Source organism: Salvelinus sp. IW2-2015, linkage group LG15, assembly GCF_002910315.2.
Source record: "Salvelinus sp. IW2-2015 linkage group LG15, ASM291031v2, whole genome shotgun sequence".
Lineage (NCBI taxonomy): Eukaryota > Metazoa > Chordata > Actinopteri > Salmoniformes > Salmonidae > Salvelinus > Salvelinus sp. IW2-2015.
In genome coordinates, this window is record NC_036855.1 from 4,011,946 (window position 1) to 4,029,996 (window position 18,051).

The 18,051-nt window shown below is 45.8% G+C and overlaps 1 protein-coding gene across 1 annotated transcript in view; it reads right to left on the bottom strand.

Annotated features, from left to right (window-relative positions):
* LOC111973945 (serine-rich coiled-coil domain-containing protein 1-like) overlaps window positions 1-18,051 on the bottom strand; it is a 107,934-nt gene that overhangs the window by 44,297 nt on the left and 45,586 nt on the right. Inside the window, exons 7-10 of the mRNA XM_070446885.1 lie at window positions 16,303-16,459; window positions 13,675-13,752; window positions 11,057-11,134; window positions 9,167-9,244 (exon numbers count right to left, since the gene is read on the bottom strand). Coding sequence (XP_070302986.1) covers window positions 9,167-9,244; window positions 11,057-11,134; window positions 13,675-13,752; window positions 16,303-16,459 — 391 coding nt within the window. The remainder of the gene's footprint in view (window positions 1-9,166; window positions 9,245-11,056; window positions 11,135-13,674; window positions 13,753-16,302; window positions 16,460-18,051) is intronic.

The window sequence follows — 18,051 nt, forward strand, 5'->3', positions numbered from 1 at the left end:
CCAGGGAGTTAGTCCTGTTGATGTACTAGGCACCCAAGAGTGTTATGTAGGCTGTCCGTCTTGATGTAAGACAGGAGTTAGTCCTTGTTGATGTTAAGGACCAGGGAGTTAGTCCTGTTTGATATAGGACCAGGAGTTTAGTCCTGTTTGATATAGGATGACCAGGAGTTAGTCCTGTTGATGTAGGACCAGGAGTTAGTCCTGTTGATGTAAGACCAGGAGTTAGTCCTGTTGATATAGGATGCAGGAGTTAGTCCTGTTGGTGTAGGACCAGGAGTTATTCCTGTTGATGTAGGACCAGGAGTTATTCCTGTTGATGTAGGACCAGGAGTTAGTCCTGTGCACGATGGTCTCCTGGTCAGTTCACAAGGTCAGGAAGAAACATCTGTCTTCCTTCACATAACCTTCCTCTGATCCAGTATGGATCAGTGCCAAAGCCCTGACTGCATGCCTTTACGTCTCCCCCTGGGTTGCACCTGCCTCACTTAACGCCCTCCTGTGTTTACAAGACCCTGGCTGCGTCTGGGCGGTGGGGGGAGCTGCTGCAGCTGTACAGCAGGCAGATGGAGGGACACCTCTACCAGTAAAAATTGATGGTCACCGTAAAACCACTGTAAAAACCCTCTTCTGTTCAGGGCCCTAATAACCCTGCCTCCGCCCAGACCACACCTCCAGGGCCCGCCCCACACTCCCCTGGCATTACATCAGGCTTAATGGTGCGTCTGCTCCTCATCCCCTCCCCCCTTGCTAGACTCAGTGTCAGGAGCCCGGGAAGAGTTATGGTTAAGAGCTGTGCTCTGGACACAGGCGAGAACTCATTCAATCACCTTAGCATGCACTGATATGTGGCCTCGGAGAAGGAGGACAGAGCCAGTAACATAAAGATGGGCCGGGATACAGATGGAGGGACAGCAGAAAGAGGAGGAAGTAGAGGGGGAATGTGTATGAAGGGGAAAAAGAAGACTTTCTGTCGTGCTGTACCATTAGTAGGGAGAGGCAGAGGTTGATCCAGAATTAGGGACGAGACGGAGACCTAAATTAGCTGGTTAAGGATACGGACAGGAACAATCTTAGCTTAAATAAGTACCAGTGGAGACCAGTGACAATGTCTGCTGAAGAAGCTTATGTCGTGAATATTTAGGGCAAACATTTATGGAGATTTCACTCTTGAATGCAATACTAAAAATCTCAACCAAACTTCATGCATMAAAAGACTAGGACTAACAATACAACCCTGAATCTGTGGCYGAGGACAGGAAYAAGTACAAGAACAACCACTATGACCTCCACAGTCATCAAACGAGAAAAGGGACAATATAGGAATAAGGTGGAATCATACTACATAGGCTCCAACGCCCTCCGCATGTAGCRGGGGCTACAGTCTATTATAGATTACAAAGGAAGACCCAGCCGTAATCTGCCCAACGATGCCKCTCTACCAGACAAACTCAATGCATTTGATGCACGCATTGAAAACAAAAACATCAAGGCGGTTATGAGGGGCGTCACCGACCCAGAGGATTGGGTGAGCTCACATCTGTAATCATGAAGTGCTTTGATAATCTGGTTACGGCAACCATTAACTCCATCATCCCAGACCCATTCCAATTTGCATACCGACCCAACAGATCCATAGATAACACAATCTCAATTGCTCTCCACACTGCCCCTATCCACCTAAATAAGAGGAACACCTATGTGAAAATGCTGTTCATTGACGACTGCTCATGGCGCTACAGAGGGTGGTGCTACAGCCCAGTACATCACTCGGGCCGAGCTCCCTGCCATCCAGGACATCTATATCAGGCAGTGTGATAGGAAGGCCCGGAAAAGTGTTAAAGACTCCAACCACCCAAGCCAAAGACTATACTCTCTACTTCTGCACGGCACGTGGTACCGTTGCATCAAATCTGGCACCAACAGCCTCTTGAACAGCTTCTATCCCCAAGCAATAGGACTGATAAACAGCTAACAAAAGAGCTACACTGACTTTCTGAGTTAACCTTGTATCCTCATTGACCTTCTTATCCACATTCAAGCTGCTGCTACTCTGTTTATCTAATATCCTGTTGCCTAGTCACCTTACCCTTATACATATCTACCTCTATCACTCCATTATCCCTGCACATTGTAAATACGCTATTGGAACTGACCCTGTATATAGTATGGTATTGAACTGACCCTGTATATAGTATCGTATTGAACTGACCCTGTATATAGTATCGTATTGAACTGACCCTGTATATAGTATGGTATTGAACTGACCCTGTATATAGTATGGTATTGAACTGACCCTGTATATCAGCTCATCGGTATTCCTGATGCACTCCTGTCATTATCTAGCTTACTGCGCTACTTGAACTGACCCTGTATATAGTATGGTATTGAACTGACCCTGTATATAGTATGGTATTGAACTGACCCTGTATATAGTATGGTACTGGAACTGACCCTGTATATATTGTGGCAAACCTCTTCAAGGTTAGGAGCGTCTGTCACAAATTAAGTGGGAAACTGTCACCAAAATCACCCCAGAATGAGAGTTCTTTCGAACAGGACAGTACACCTGTGTGTTTGTTTCTCCGTCCGGGTCCACCCAGGCTGCAGGCTAGGTCAAGGATAGCAGGGTTCGGTACACAAATCGGGTTCTCGGTAGGTCCAGGTCCAAACGCCAACAGGTAAGTCCAAAACAGTCCAGCTCATACACGGTAAATCCGGCCAATATATATAGTCTCTTTCTCTATGGTTCACAGATCCTTCCAGCCCTCTCTCTCTTCCTGGTTTATCTTGACCCTTTATCTGTGTGTCGGCCCCAACTTCTGAGGGATCCCCTTGCTTCAGGAAATTGTTGTTTTGGCGGCCGGCCATTTTGTGATCTGTAGTTCTGATCGGGGTGGCCATTTTAGTGATTGGGCAGAGCCCGTTTATTAGTTCTATTCTCACATATCTGCCATTTATCACTCGACCCCCTTCTTTGCCACAATATATATATTTTTTCTTTATTTAACTAGGCAAGTCAGTTAAGAACAAATTCTTATTTTCAATGACGGCCTAGGAACAGTGGGGTATGGTATTGAACTGACCTTGTTAAATCAGCAAAAAAAGAAACGTCCTCTCACGGTCAACTGCGTTTATTTTCAGCAAACTTAACATGTGTAAATATTTGTATGAACATAACAAAATTCAACAACTGACATAAACTGAACAATTTCCACAGACATGTGACTAACAGAAATGGAATAATGTGTCTCTGAACAAAGGGGGGGTCAAAATCAAAAGTAACAGTCAGTATCTGGTGTAGCCACCAGCTGCATTAAGTACTGCAGTGCATCTCTTCCTCATTTACTGCACCAGATTTGCCAGTTCTTGCTGTGAGATGTTACCCCACTTGTCCACCAAGGCACCTGCAAGTTCCCGGACATTTCTGGCGGGAATGGCCCTAGCCTTCACCCTCCGATCCAACAGGTCCCAGACGTGATCAATTGGATTGAGATCCGGGCTCTTCGCTGGCCATGGCAGAACACTGACATTCCTGTCTTGGTAGGAAATCACACACAGAACAAGCAGTATGGCTGGTGGCATTGTTATGCTGGAGGGTCATGTCAGGATGAGCCTGCAGGAAGCGTACCACATGAGGGAGGAGGATGTCTTCCCTGTAACGCACAGCGTTGGGATTGCCTGCAATGACAACAAGCTCAGTCCGATGATGCTGTGACACACCGCCTCAGACCATGAAAGAACCTCCATATCGATCCCGCTCCAGAGTACAGGCCTCGGTGTAACGCTCATTCCTTCGACGATAAACGCGAATCCGACCATCACCCCTGGTGAGACAGAACCGCGACTCGTCAGTGAAGAGCACTTTTTGCCAGTTCTGTCTGGTCCAGCGACGATGGGTTTGTGCCCATAGGCGACGTTGTTGCCGGTGATGTCTGGTGAGGACCTGCCTTACCACCGGTCTTCAAGCCCTCAGTCCGGCCTCTCTCAGCCTATTGCGGACAGTCTGAGCACTGATGGAGGGATTGTGTGTTCCTGGTGTAACTCGGGCAGTTGTTGTTGCCATCCTGTACCTGTCCCGCAGGTGTGATGTTCGGATGTACCAATCCTGTGCAGGTGTTGTTACACGTGGTCTGCCACTGCGAGGACGATCAGCTGTCTGTCCTGTCTCCCTGTAGCGCTGTCTTATGCGTCTCACAGTATGGACATTGCAATTTATTGCCCTGGCCACATCTGCATGCCTAAGGCACGTTCACGCAGATGAGCAGGGACCCTGTGCATCTTTCTTTTGGTGTTTTTCAGAGTCAGTAGAAAGGCCTCTTTAGTGTCCTAAGTTTTCATAACTGTGACCTTAATTGCCTACCGTCTGTAAGCTGTTAGTGTCTTAATGACCGTTCCACAGGTGCATGTTCATTAATTGTTTACAGTTCATTGAAGAAGCATGGGAAACAGTGTTTAAACCCTTTACAATCGGCCGTGATCGCCCCCTAGGGCGGCGCACAATTGGCCCAGCGTCATCCGGGATAGGGTAAGGTTTGGCCGGGGGGGGGGGGGGCTTTACTTGGCTCATCGCGCTCTAGTGACTCCTTGTGGCGGGCCGGGGGCCTGCAGGCTGACCTCGGTCGTCAGGTGAACGGTGTTGGTACAGCTGGCCTCCGGGTTAAGCTGGCGGGTGTTGAGAAGCGCAGTTTAGTGGATCATGTTTCGGAGGATGCATGACTTGACCTTTGCCTCTCCCAAGTCCGTTGGGGAGTTGCAGCGATGAGGCAAGATCGAAATTGGGGAGAAAAAGTGGGTAAAATACAAATATGTATATTCTCCCAGTCTGGTTTTATCAAAAACATTGTACCTTCACAATTCACACAGATATCTCCGTCCCACTCTTCCTCAGTTTCAATCTCAAATCCTGGCCCATATAGTTGTCAACACAGTGGCTGTCAATAGCACATTATTTGCCGTTCCTAACCCTCACTCACAGCTCCCTCTGAAGCTCATGTTCTCAAGCCAGGCTCCTCGTTCATAGACACACTATGATTGCACCGAGAATAAACCGACAACAGATAAAAACAACACAATCAAAACAGAGAAACTAAACGGGGGAGTTTTGTTGTGGGAAGTGCGTTGCAGTGGAAGACTCTTCTTACACCCCTGGTGCGCTCCCATCTCTCCAGCTGGGATCAGAGATTAGGAAAGAGTGGAAAGCTCTGAAGGTGCCTCTCGGAATTCTAAAAGCGTTGCGAACGGAGTTCAGGGCCGAGGAGAGACGTGAGAGATGTAGGAATCACCAGAGGACTCCCCGCAGGGGGTGTTTGGCGGGGGGGAGAGGCATCCTTACACACAGTTTTGTCTGGACACAACATCCCAGGGATTATAAAGAGAGGGGTCAAGGGTTCGTCTGTGACATAAAAAGTTCAGAATGGTCAGCTTTGAGCAGTTTGAGGCTGGGACTTGAAATGGTCGCCATGCATCTTTAGACAGGTGTCTACAGAACAGTGGAGAACAGAAAGGGTGGCACTGCCAGGGCCTGGTGGCTTGCTCTCAGCAGAGACCCCTGCTGGGACCTGACTGGCACAGTGGGCACATGGCACGGGGATAGCCGTCTGCTCCATGTTCATGGAGCCTCTATAACAAGTCTGTCATTGCTAAAAACAGATTTATGGCTGCGAGAGCAATCTTCAATTTAACATCATATCTCACTTATAGGAAATTATCTCTTAAGTGTTTTCCCCCATTTTAAAGTCTCCAACAGCTTACAGGCACACTATAAAGTCCCGGCCTTCTAGCGATCCCCTTCATCCTTTTAAATAGCGTAAAGCTGAGCGATTAAGCAACATTTCTGTTATTTTCTGTTTTTGAACCGATATTGGTTCAATTATTTGAATTCCATTTAGTTTGGTTTCTCTAGAAAGAAATCAGATCCGATGTAGTAGTGAGCTGTAGTTTCCAACAGGCCAATATTCAACATAGTTTAGCGCAGAAAACGTGGTAACTAACTACAATAACCATAATCCACTGCGTGCCTACTGTCCGGTCTGTGTGGGGCGTGCAGACACGGAGAGGAAGATACAGAGAATGTGCGATTGAGAGGGATAGAGAGCAGGTCCTTCGTGAGGTATCTCTATCTGAAAATACATKATCTAAGTGATTGATAGTTGGTATTCAGCAGTCATAAAAGTATGCCTTATTTACTTTGAAGAACTACTAAAATAGTGATTTTGTCAGACAGCAYAGGCAGCAGCTCTRTAGWGATGAGATGATGACTTGGAATGAAATAATAAAGTCATCAAATAAAATAAATGTAATATACACAACAATTGAAATAAGTCATGTGAATAAATTATTGTTAATAAGTGATAAGCAGTTACAGCACTCAACCAACTTAATGCATAGTGCATTTAATGTTTAAAATAATAATATCTAAACCGAAATCCTTATATATTTTTTTAAATAATCGAACCGAAACAAGCTCAAAAAGCACTAAAGTAGCGACAACAGTGACTACTAGAAGACTGGACAGAGGGGAAGAAAAGAAAGAGGGACAGAGTGTTGCACATCAAGTACTTTTTGATTCCCTATAAAACATCCCCTCTTAAGAAAGCCAATGAAAATTGGCTTGGATAAAGAAAGCAATCTCAATTGATTTAAGCCCCTGAAAAACTTTCAAATAGCCTGTACCTCGAGCTCTTAAACGTCTCTGGAGAACATAAATCTCTCTCTCTCTCTCTCTAATCCTTAAATACAGTCTGAAGAAGCGAGAGGATTCACATCTATTCAGTTTGTCGAGTCATTCGAATGCCTTGCTCCCCAGTTGTCATGGACCATCTACACTTCAGGTTTTACTTTCAAACCCAATTCTTCCTCCCTTCATTGCTCCACCTATGTAGGAGGAACACGCCCTTCCGTCTGCGTGGCTTAATAACTTCCCAGGACTTTGAGAAGTCTTTGCTCCATAGCCTTTGGGAGCAGGGTGGACAGGTCTGATGCCAAAAACAGAGTGTCCGGTGGCCGGAAAACAGGGCAAGCCAGTCCCTGGTGGTGTTGGGGGGCCTGGAAGCAGAGAGGACAGCGCTAGCTCTGCTTCTGCCTGTAAGCTAATTAGCTCTGATGGAAAGAGAGAGGGAGGGAGAGAAAGAGAGAGAGAGGGAGGGAGAGAAAGAGAGACAGGGGGAGAGAGAAAGAGAGAGGGAGGGAGGGAGAGAAAGAGAGACAGGGGGAGAGAGAAAGAGAGAGGGAGGGAGGGAGAGAAAGAGAGAGAGAGGGAGGGAGAGAAAGAGAGAGAGAGGGGGAGAGAGAAAGAGAGAGGGAGGGAGAGAAAGAGAGAGAGGGTGCTCCAGAAAAAAAAATGGAATAACAAGACGACCTCCTGAAATCGCACCAGCCTTTCGAAATAGCTGACCCACTTGTGGACACACTTTCTATATCTGCCTGTCCTCGATGCAGTAACCTATATAGGTTTGCAGTATCTACACACGGGAGACTAAAAATGGGCAACTCATCTGCTGCTGCTGAGTAAAGTAACCTGTAAAACTAGGCAACGGGTCGCCAGCTGGTGCCATGATCATGTACGGTTTAGAATGTGGTCATGTGGAATGCATGTTTCAGTACATTAAACAGCTGATATATCCAAAGTGTGTGAGAGGGRACACACATCTTTACACGACACTTTTCTCAACTCCACCACCTCTCTAAAAAAGGAAGAGGGACGCTTGAGAACAACAACAGCCCTTAAGACTTACGGAACGCAATAGCATAATATATGCAGGTTCTTTTCACAATCTCCACTTCGCCCCGTGTTCTTTTCAGTGATGACACTCAAGGCCAAGTATAATGGGGTGCTGACACACATTTGTGTTGCATTAGGCCCCGAACCGACAGAGAGGCAATTACAGGGGGCCATTTGAATGTACATTATGGAAACACATTAGTAAGAACAGCAAACAAAGACTAGAGACATTTAACGAGGAGAAGAAAAAAAAAGGACACACAAGCTTATCTTTCTATGGGCACAGAAATGCTGCGGCCACTAAAAGCCATCTCGGAGTGATAGAAGATAAATGATGGCGATGATGAACCCTGCTTTCAGTGCTTTCTCCTCTGCTTAGCTGTAGGCAAACAGCGTGTGACGGCAGCAATATAAATGAGGACTAACAGCACCCCTCCTCCAAGACAACCACCATTCCCAGGTTTAACTAAGTGATTAAGTGACCATTTTGGTCTATATGTGCTTCGCCACATCGTACAGACAAACCTTTCGTACAAGAAACTCCTAGACACATAAATGAAAGAACACACATAGCCTACACGCACGTTTTGTTGTCAGTCACATCGTGCCATTTTCAGAACTGTATCTTAAATCTAGTTATGCGGTCATCGTGAGAAACATGTTGATGTGTGCTGTGTGTGTGTGTGTAAAGGACTACTTAGCCTAGTTAAAGGTGCACTATGCAGAAATCACGATGCCATTTCCTGGTTGCTAAAACTCCTAATTTCAGTTTGTGACAAACTAAGCTAGTGTAGTGTAGAGAATCATTGTACCATCTAAACCGCCGTGAAATATATTTTTTCCATCACCAAAAATATTGTATTTTCAGCTGTTTGAAGCTGGTGTACAAAACCGAAAGTAAAAGACGCAAAGATGAAACTTAAGAACAGGGAGCATAGAAATAACGTGCATAGAACAGAACTACCACTTCTTAGACTTGCTTTCAAGTAGAATGACAGATCTATAACTCACATTTCTATGTGAATTTGGMCAAACATTTACATATTGCAACTTTAAAAACGATATCCATTGTAAATTGTGTGCACAGTGGGGAAAGTTTCCGGAGACAACTAGGAAGAAGCAAACTCAGTATGCTTTTGTTGTTGTTGTTGCTATTGCAGGAAAGCCTTTTTTAGGCAGTCATCTGTTACGGCCCCCATGTTCCCAGACTGTTCCAACTCCCTAAACCAGGCAGGCCATGTCATCTGCTGCAGGCTAAACTGAACACAGAGCTCTCAGGGAATAGACGTCACTTTATAATGGCAATGAGATACCACTGAAGCTACGGTGTGTATCTGGGACATCTCCAAAAGGAAAGATATATGTGAGACCATATTCAACTGTAAAGACGACAGATGCTAAACCGCCTGGGAGCCTCAGCAGTTCCAAATGGAGATGTGTACACACCTCTGATCCAGGGCGGTCAGTCTGCGTGGTTCTGTCAGCTTTTTGGCAGATGGGTTTCAGGGCAGCTTTGGCACTCTCCTGTACACAGAACACACAGACCAACATCAGGAATTTCACCCATACTAGGGGCCAGGAGTTTTCCCAGGTCAGGTCACGGGGTCAGGAAAAACTCCTGGCCCAAACGATATATCATAGTTAGGGCCAGGAGTTTTGGCTTGATCAAGTGGCCTGACAATGAGAAATCCCAGGCCCTGGTCTTACTGTATACAGTACATCATTGGTCTTACTACTAACAGTTGTTAGCACACACGATTTAAGAAACAAACACCACATGCTAAAAAAAATGTATAAAATACTCAACTCCATCCAAGTAACAAACCCTAAAACCACTGGGTCATGAACGTTTTTTGAAAGACACGCCGGGAGGATTTCGCAACCAAACCTTGGACCATGATACCATGCAAAGTGCACCAGAGAAAACAAAAGACTAATAAAAACAGACAGGTAGTGCTGGCCAATGCGCTGCGAGGTCTCACTCTGGCATAATGAATACTTCTCAGCTGACAGATTTAGCAGCGGGCTAGAGGGGAGATTGGCTAAAAGCTGCCCTTTCCTTGAAAATACCGCCCTCTTTTGGGGGGGGTGGGGGGCTGTCGACGATTCCCCTGCAAATGATGCTGGTGAGCACTACGTTCTGTTAATATCAATTCTATCAATTAAGGTTCAAATTCTGGTTTGCAATCCGAGGCATATGTCCTGAATTAAAGTGGGTTATGCTGTGGCAGCGAACATGGCTGGTGAATGCCGCATGCAATCTGCCAGAGAGTAAGTATCGTCACACCACCAGCTCCAGACTTCAAACAGTACGGAGGTCTCCCAACATCCCTCGTCTTTGGCTAAGATCCTTGTTTCATGAGGAACCTGATTGATTGGGCCATCCTTATCTGAGCTGGGCCAACACCACATTGCTTAGTGTGTTTTCTTATGGACCATATGGTAGTCTGAAGAGAAGGAGAGAGGAGCAATCGGTACCTAGAACCAGAATGTGCAAACACACAGATGTCAAACGGGAACTGACTCTGCGGGGCATACTGGCAGTGCTAGACATTATGACATGTTATATATAAAAAATGACAAATGAAGCCTCGGGAGCAATATGTCAAATTATACATGTTTCTCAGTACAATACCAACAGCTCTACAAACCCAGAAAAACACTTTACATTCCCGACTTGCATTTGGATTATTTTGGGAAAATAAATTCTCCATTAAAACAACAACAAACCAAAGGACTTGTTTTGGTTTTCAAATCAAATACAAAGCTAGGTAAAAAAAAATGCTTTCGAAATTTGATCAAATGCGATCAAAGCCGATTAAAATAAACATTCAACAACACTACTTTTCCCTTTGTTAGTCAATCTTCATGTTTCTCTTTAATCTCTATTATGAAGGGGAGAGGAGAGCAATGCTGAGTGTGATAAGCTGGAGAGAAAGTCCTAAACAAGGAATGAAATGGAGAGGGAGAGTTAGAGAGAGAAAGATAGAAGTCTCCTAAGTGCCCTCTGCTGTTGTCAAAGGAACGACTAGAGGCTGAGATGCTGTCTGTGTGCCCTGTGCTGAAGTGCTATCTGCGTGCACCATGCTGARGTGCTCCAAACCAATAAGGAGCTTCCATGTCAATCGGACCCAGTTGTTTCTGTTTTGCACAGGCAACTATTAAAAGACAGCACATGTGCATCATGAGAAGTCACTAGTGCACCTCCCGTATCCCATTCTGTATTGAATTGTACCGTATATCGGGAGTGAACTGAATTTCTAATGAAAAAACCCACATACATTACATTCAATGTTCAGACATTCTTCTCACACAGTGCTACAGTGAGCCTCTCACCAGTTCAGCCTGCAGTTGGAGGATCAGCTCGTCCTTCTCCCTCAGCTGCAGCACCAGAGCCTCTTCCCTCCCCGGCTCCTGGGATGAAGAGCAGAGAAAGTCACACACTACTCCAGGAGGATACACAGGGGAAGGTGAACACTGAGCATAGAGCCACCACATTATTTTTTTTACCTTTATTTAACTAGGCAAGTCAGTTAAGAACAAATGTTTATTTACAATGACGGCCTACCCCGGCCAAACCCTAACCCGGACGACGCTGGGCCAATTGTACGCCGCCCTATGGGACCCACAATCACGGCCGGTTGTGACACAGCCTGGAATCAAACCAGGCTCTGTAGTGATGCCTCTAGCACTGCGATGCTGTGCCTTAGACCGCCGCGCCACTCGGGAACCACCACACTCGGGAGCCTACCACATCACTACCATAGAAGAGAAGGTAATGTCTAGAATGTGGAGTCAGAACACAGGCCACTGTATTATGTAACAGGGGAAGTGGGGAGCAGGACAGAAAGAAAGGGGGGAGAGCAGGGTGAAGAGTGTGTGTACAGTATGTGCTCTCACTCTGGTAAACTTAAGATGAACTATGGCTGCATCCAGCACTTCTTTCTCCATGACTTTGTCTGGTGAGCAGCCAGTAAGGGGATGCAGGCCCTAGCAACCATATATGGCCAACGCTCTAACCACAACGCTCTACCTGCCGCCCCCGATTATAAACTGGTTAACAACAATATTAGAGCAGTAAAAATGCTTTGTCATACCTGTGGTATTCAGTCTGATATACCATGGCTGTCAGCCAATCGGCATTCAGGGTTTTAAATACCCAGTTTATAAACAACAATAGAACTCTGCGATCTACGTGACCCAATGTTGCAAATCTGAATAGGCTTAGAGCCTTCTGCTGCTTTATGCCTGTTATTTTCTTAGGGTTTTTCCTAACACAACATCAAATCCCCGTCGGCCATTGTTTGCTGACCCTCTGTTACTCTCCAATACCCCCCCCCCAAAAAAAAACAACATGTGTGGGCATAACTTAGCGGAAAGTTTGTATTTTTCTGAAATAGACCTTGTCATATTAGTCCGTTAATGCCATGGAAGCCTGTGTTTTTGTCTTCCGTGGTGGGGTCGCRTCCTGAGGAGGTCACACAGAGTAAACAGGGAACTGTAACATCCTCTAAACCGCCGCCTGAGGGGAATCCTTAAATCTGTCTTCATTAGAGATGTTCACGGACAGGCATTTTATCTGCACATTACCATAGAGGAGAGAGAGAGACAGACAGAGCGAGACTGGGTCCCCAGCAGAACCCACCCTCGCCACCCCTATGAATATACAATAGAACACGTATGCAGCCTCTCTCCCTCCCCACAATGAGCCTGACCACCCAAGGTTAACAAAGTTAGGCTGAATGTCTGTATAGTGACCCTATTGGTCAGCCTAATTCGCTCGCAGTGAGGGTAGAATGTTTACAGCACATGTGGCCGGGCCCTGGGCAAAAACAGCAGTAGGCACGCACACACACACACCTTAACAGCGCTTTAAGGAGACAGCTAGGCTGCAGAAGGTTTCTAAGAGTTCAGGTTTATCTGCAGCCTCACCTGGCCTCTGGACAGGATGTCAGAAAGTGTTGCCTTTCCTGCCACTTCTTTGTACAGAGACAACACAAAAGTGTTTGGGGAAAAGGTTACGCGGAACACGTCAGGCGATGGATGAGCTTGGCATTCCGCTGTGATCACTCCATCCAAGGAGGAGTGATGAGAGAGCGCCCGCCATGCCGCTGCCTGCTCCCATTCGCACGCCGGCGCTGTGCTCTCCACGGGAGCCGCTTTCCGAGGGCGCTAATTATAAAAAGGCAGGGATAGCAAATGTTCGTAAAAGGAAGTTTTGCTCAAAGTAGGACAAGGAGTGACACGGTTTCGTCTCAGGTGGGTTCCAGGGCTTTATTTTTAAACTCAGATTTTTCTGGAACGGCAGGACGAGTCCCACCACTTTCCCCTTTCATCCAACAATGTCAGCTCTCTCTCTCAGGAGGAGGAGGAGGAGGAGATGGACCAGAGCGTCACATGGCGCTCCTTCTGCATAGTGTTCCTGCTGGTGCGGCTGCTCCATGTAGGTCAGTAAAGAGGTCACAAACACACACACACACACACACACACACACACACACACACACACACACACACACACACACAAACAAACAAAAATAAACAAATTTCCGCTCATGCGCTCTTTACCCCACAAGCACCACAAAAACTCTGCTGCCAACCACCAAACTAAATCCCCTTTCTCTTAGAAAACCCCGGCAAAAGCCTATTTGATAAATCCTCCACTGCCACCCCGAGACTTCCCCAAAGGGATTCATTAATGAGATCATCTCATCTAGATCAAATTCAGCGGATGCTATGACGGAGAAAGGCTCAGGTTGCTGTGGCACTTTAAGGCGTAGACGGACTGGAACAGGTTGTTGATCTTTTAAAGAACTGCAGGTGGTAAAAAAACACTTCTAAATGTGTCCAGACTGGAGAAAGCTTTAGAGGTATATTATACAGCACGGTCTAGATAGATACCCCTTGTGGTTGAGCCTTGCGGAAGTGATCTGTTAGCTGTGAAAAAGCCATTACCTTGAGGGGCAGTGACTTCTCACTACAAGGGCTGATGGGGAGAGAATGAAGGCTGCTCGCAGGACTTGTGTCAGTGCTCTGAGGGAGAGAGGTGACATTCAGAAATGTTATTGTTATATTTGCAATAACATGCACACATCCTAAAACGACTACATTCTTAATTTATTATTTAAATAAAATATATTATTTTGAGGTGAGAGGATAACATGTCAATAGGAATATGACTAAATATACTGTCACAGGTAGTTGAAAATAACACACAGTACAGACAGCTACAACACTGACCATTCATGTCATTTGATGCCTTCTTGCCTCATTTACAGTGACATCAAGACTATCGCGTCTGTTCACATGCAGGTTCAGTTGTACATCTATTAACTCTAACAGGGTAATAATCTTCAGATATTATGTGATTAAAGCAGTGGGTATATGGGCACTTACAGGTGCAGTATATATAGTCAGACAGACTAGTCTGACCCAGAATGTTTTAACTTTGATCAATGTGTATCCCCACATGCAGTTTTTTATTTTATTTACCTTTATTTAACTAGGCAAGTCAGTTAAGAACAAATTCTTATTTACAATGACGGCCTAGGAAAAGTGGGTCAACTGCCTTGTTCAKKGGCAGAAYGACAGATTTGTACCTTGTCAGCTCGGGGATTTGAACTTGCAACCTTTCGGTTACTAGTCCAACGCTCTAACCACTAGGCTACGCTGCCGCCCCAAGGTCACATTTCTCCTACAGGCTGGCGTAAAACCCCTTTCAATTTCAGCATGGCGCTGCCTGAAAGCATTCATTTGAATAACRTTTTATTTGAGGTGCCAGAGCTCAGTGACCAGAGATGATAAATTAATAATGTAGCCCCCAGCCCACTTTGATACACAATTTAATCATATTGAAATCAGAAATCCAGAATTGCTTAAAATAACTAAAGGCATTTTACCCCCTTTAAACTTGGCTTTCAAACAGTATTCAGAGCCTCTGTGAAAAGCATGCGGTGCAATAACGTTATTTTGCCTGAGCAGAAAGGTCCCTCGCCTCTGTGTTTTATCCCATATTAGACCGTTTTATTCTGTATGTGTAAAGGATGAAACACCACAGAGGAAAAAAGCATATAACAGAGAATAAGAACGCCTCGCTCGAATCGGCTTGTGATCTGTTTGCGTTTGTTTTGGATCTCAGGTTAAACACAACAGCAGGCAGATGCTACTAGAGGGAGGTGTCATCCAATAACAACACAGGGAGATGCTACTAGAGGGAGGTGTCATCCAATAACAACACAGGGAGATGCTAACTAGAGGGAGGTGTCATCCAATAACAACACAGGGAGATGCTACTAGAGGGAGTGTCATCCAATACAACACAGGGAGATGCTACTAGAGGGAGGTGTCATCCAATAAACAACACAGGGAGAATGCTACTAGAGGAGGTGTCATCCAATAACAACACAGGGAGACGCTACTAGAGGGAGGTGTCATCCAATAACAACACAGGGAGATGCTACTAGAGGGAGGTGTCATCCAATAACAACACAGGAGATGCTACTAGAGGGAGGTGTCATCCAATAACAACACAGGGAGATGCTACTAGAGGGAGGTGTCATCCAATAACAACACAGGAGATGCTACTAGAGGGAGGTGTCATCCAATAACAACACAGGCAGATGCTACTAGAGGGAGGTGTCATCCAATAACAACACAGGGAGATGCTACTAGAGGGAGGTGTCATCCAATAACAACACAGGGAGATGCTACTAGAGGGAGGTGTCATCCAATAACAACACAGGCGATGCTACTAGAGGGAGGTGTCATCCAATAACCACAGGGAGAATGTGAATTACAGCTGTCTTGTCACCAAATAATATATTCAGACTGCTACGGTCTTTTTGCCAGAGCAGCCGCGCTTGGTACTGTAGGACTGGGTCTTGTCCATGGCCATTGTAGAATGGATTGCAAGAAATTAAATGTTAACCAAACACCATGGAATCTGCTGGGACGATAGCAATGTGTGATTTCTCGTCTAATCAGCCATTACACAAATAGCTAATCACTTTATAATAGTTGGATGTAATTTGATTGCGTTTCTTTAGCCACTCCAGATACTATCCATTCTCAGAATCAAAACCCTCATTAAATACACAAAGGCGTTTAAAAAGCTGTGGAGGGCACGGCGTCGGGTGAGGCTTTAACAAGCTCCCAGCTTCCCTGAGTGACAACGCCAAAAGCTCATAGCTATTCAAATAAACAAATGTAAGTACTTGTTGTTGAGGTTTAAAAATACCATGTTCTGGCCTTTGATAGAGGAGAATACCGGGAGATGAAGGCTGGCTGGTCTGCTGCTGGGGCATCCACCATTCTGATGTAGGCTACATCACATGTTGCTCTCAATTGAGTGATTAATGCCATTGACTAGGGCATCCCTCCACACTCACCCCCTCCCTCCCTCCATCTACACTCCTTCCCACCACACTCCCTCCCTCCCTCCCTTCCCTCCCCTCACTCCCTCCCCCCTCCCTTCCTCCCTCATCCTCCTCCCTCCACGCTCCTCCTTCCCTCCCCCTCTCCTCACCACCCCCCCTCCCTCCAAAACTGGTGTAACGTGAGACAGGTGGTCCTACTGTAGCCTACCTCCTGCAGGGTCCTCCGGAGGCGCAGCAGCAGGGTCTTGACGGAGGTGCAGTCCTGCTGCATCAGCCTAAGGGGCAGTGCCTCTAGCCCCGGGGCCTCGTCCTCCCGGCCCAGGCACCAGTCAGCAGACAGCAGGGTAGTGGGCCAGCTCGGCTCCCTGGAACACAAGCACAGGACCACAGTCACACCTGTGCGCTAGCACAAACACACACACACAAGCTTACTTACTTAAAAGCGGGCCATAATCAAAGATACAGTACATCCTAAGTTAAAATAAGATTAAGCCATTTAGCTAATTATTTTATCCAGAGCGACATACAGGACTCCCGAGTGGTGCAGCAGTCTAAGGCACTGCATCTCAGTGCTAGAGGCGTAACTACAGACCCTGATTCGATTCCAGGCTGTATCACAACCGGCGGTGATTGGGAGTCCCATAGGGCGGCGCACAATTGGCCCAGCGCTGTCCGGGTTAGGGTTTGGCCGCGGTAGGCCGTCATTGTAAATAAGAATTTGTTCTTAACTGACTTGCTTAGTTAAATAAAGGTTAAATAAAAAATACAAATCATGCTTGCATACATTTTATGGACAGCTGGTCTCGGGAATTGAACCCACTATCCTGGCGTTGCAAGTGCAGAAAGAAATAGAAAGAAAGAAATATGTCAAAGACTAATAACAAATACTTCTACAATTCAAAACTGTGTAATAAAGTATTCCCTAAAGGGGAGTTCACACAGAAACTAGACTCTCAACTGGACTGGTTCAGATTGTCAGTTGTGTTAAGATTTTAGAACCATGGAACCTGTTCACAGCAGAGAATCTGAATAGTTGAGTTGAGTCTAGATTTTCTCCAATGGTCTGTGTGAACTCTGTCTGACGATAAAACCCCTCATCATGCAGCCAAGGATGTCCAGGTGTCACTTCAGAGCTGCTCCACACAACACAGCCGAGAGAATTAACCACGTCTGCCAATATCAAGTGGATCTACTTCCTCGTGTGAGATGGTACTTCATTCCGACAGGACAGGAGCCGTGATTCATTACTTCCTATCAGCGATTGCCATCGCAGATATCCTTTGTCTACACAGGTTTGAAAGGAATCTCTTGTCGAGCGTTCCTCGTCAAACAAGATGGACTGTGGTAATTAGTGATATTGCTTCAGAGACTTCCACCTGACCCGAGCAATGAGAGATGGTGTCCAGATTACTTTATCCACAGATGAAGCCTCCATTTTAGTTCCTTATCCTCCTTCATTTCACTTTCTTATCCTCTTGTGAAAAATGGATACGTAACACCAATGGGATTTAAATGTTTTGCTTGCAAATGAAATTGACTGCAACCCCAAATCCCCTGCAATTGTATTAATTGGAGGATTTCAAATCGAGGCCATTGTGGTGAAGAAGGCCATGTGTAAATTGGATATCTGCGCGATACATRAGACAGTCGTTGAAAGCTAAGCAAGGCAAGTGTCCCTGCTTGTGTATTTAGAGGAAGTTCTGTTTGCCATCATCAACAACAACAAAACATTGTCCAATTCATGTGAAGTTGTAGAATAAACAACTACAGCTTTACACTGACATTTTCACATCTGCTAGCTAGCTGTTGACATTTTTGATACTACTGTGCAGTGCGACTGCTCAAACGCTTGAAGACATTTTCAAAAAGGTGAGTACAAAAATACCAAAGCGATTTCTAAAAACAGACAACAGAAAGAGAGCTAGCGGACTGCATGCAAAAACCAGGAAGGAAGCCT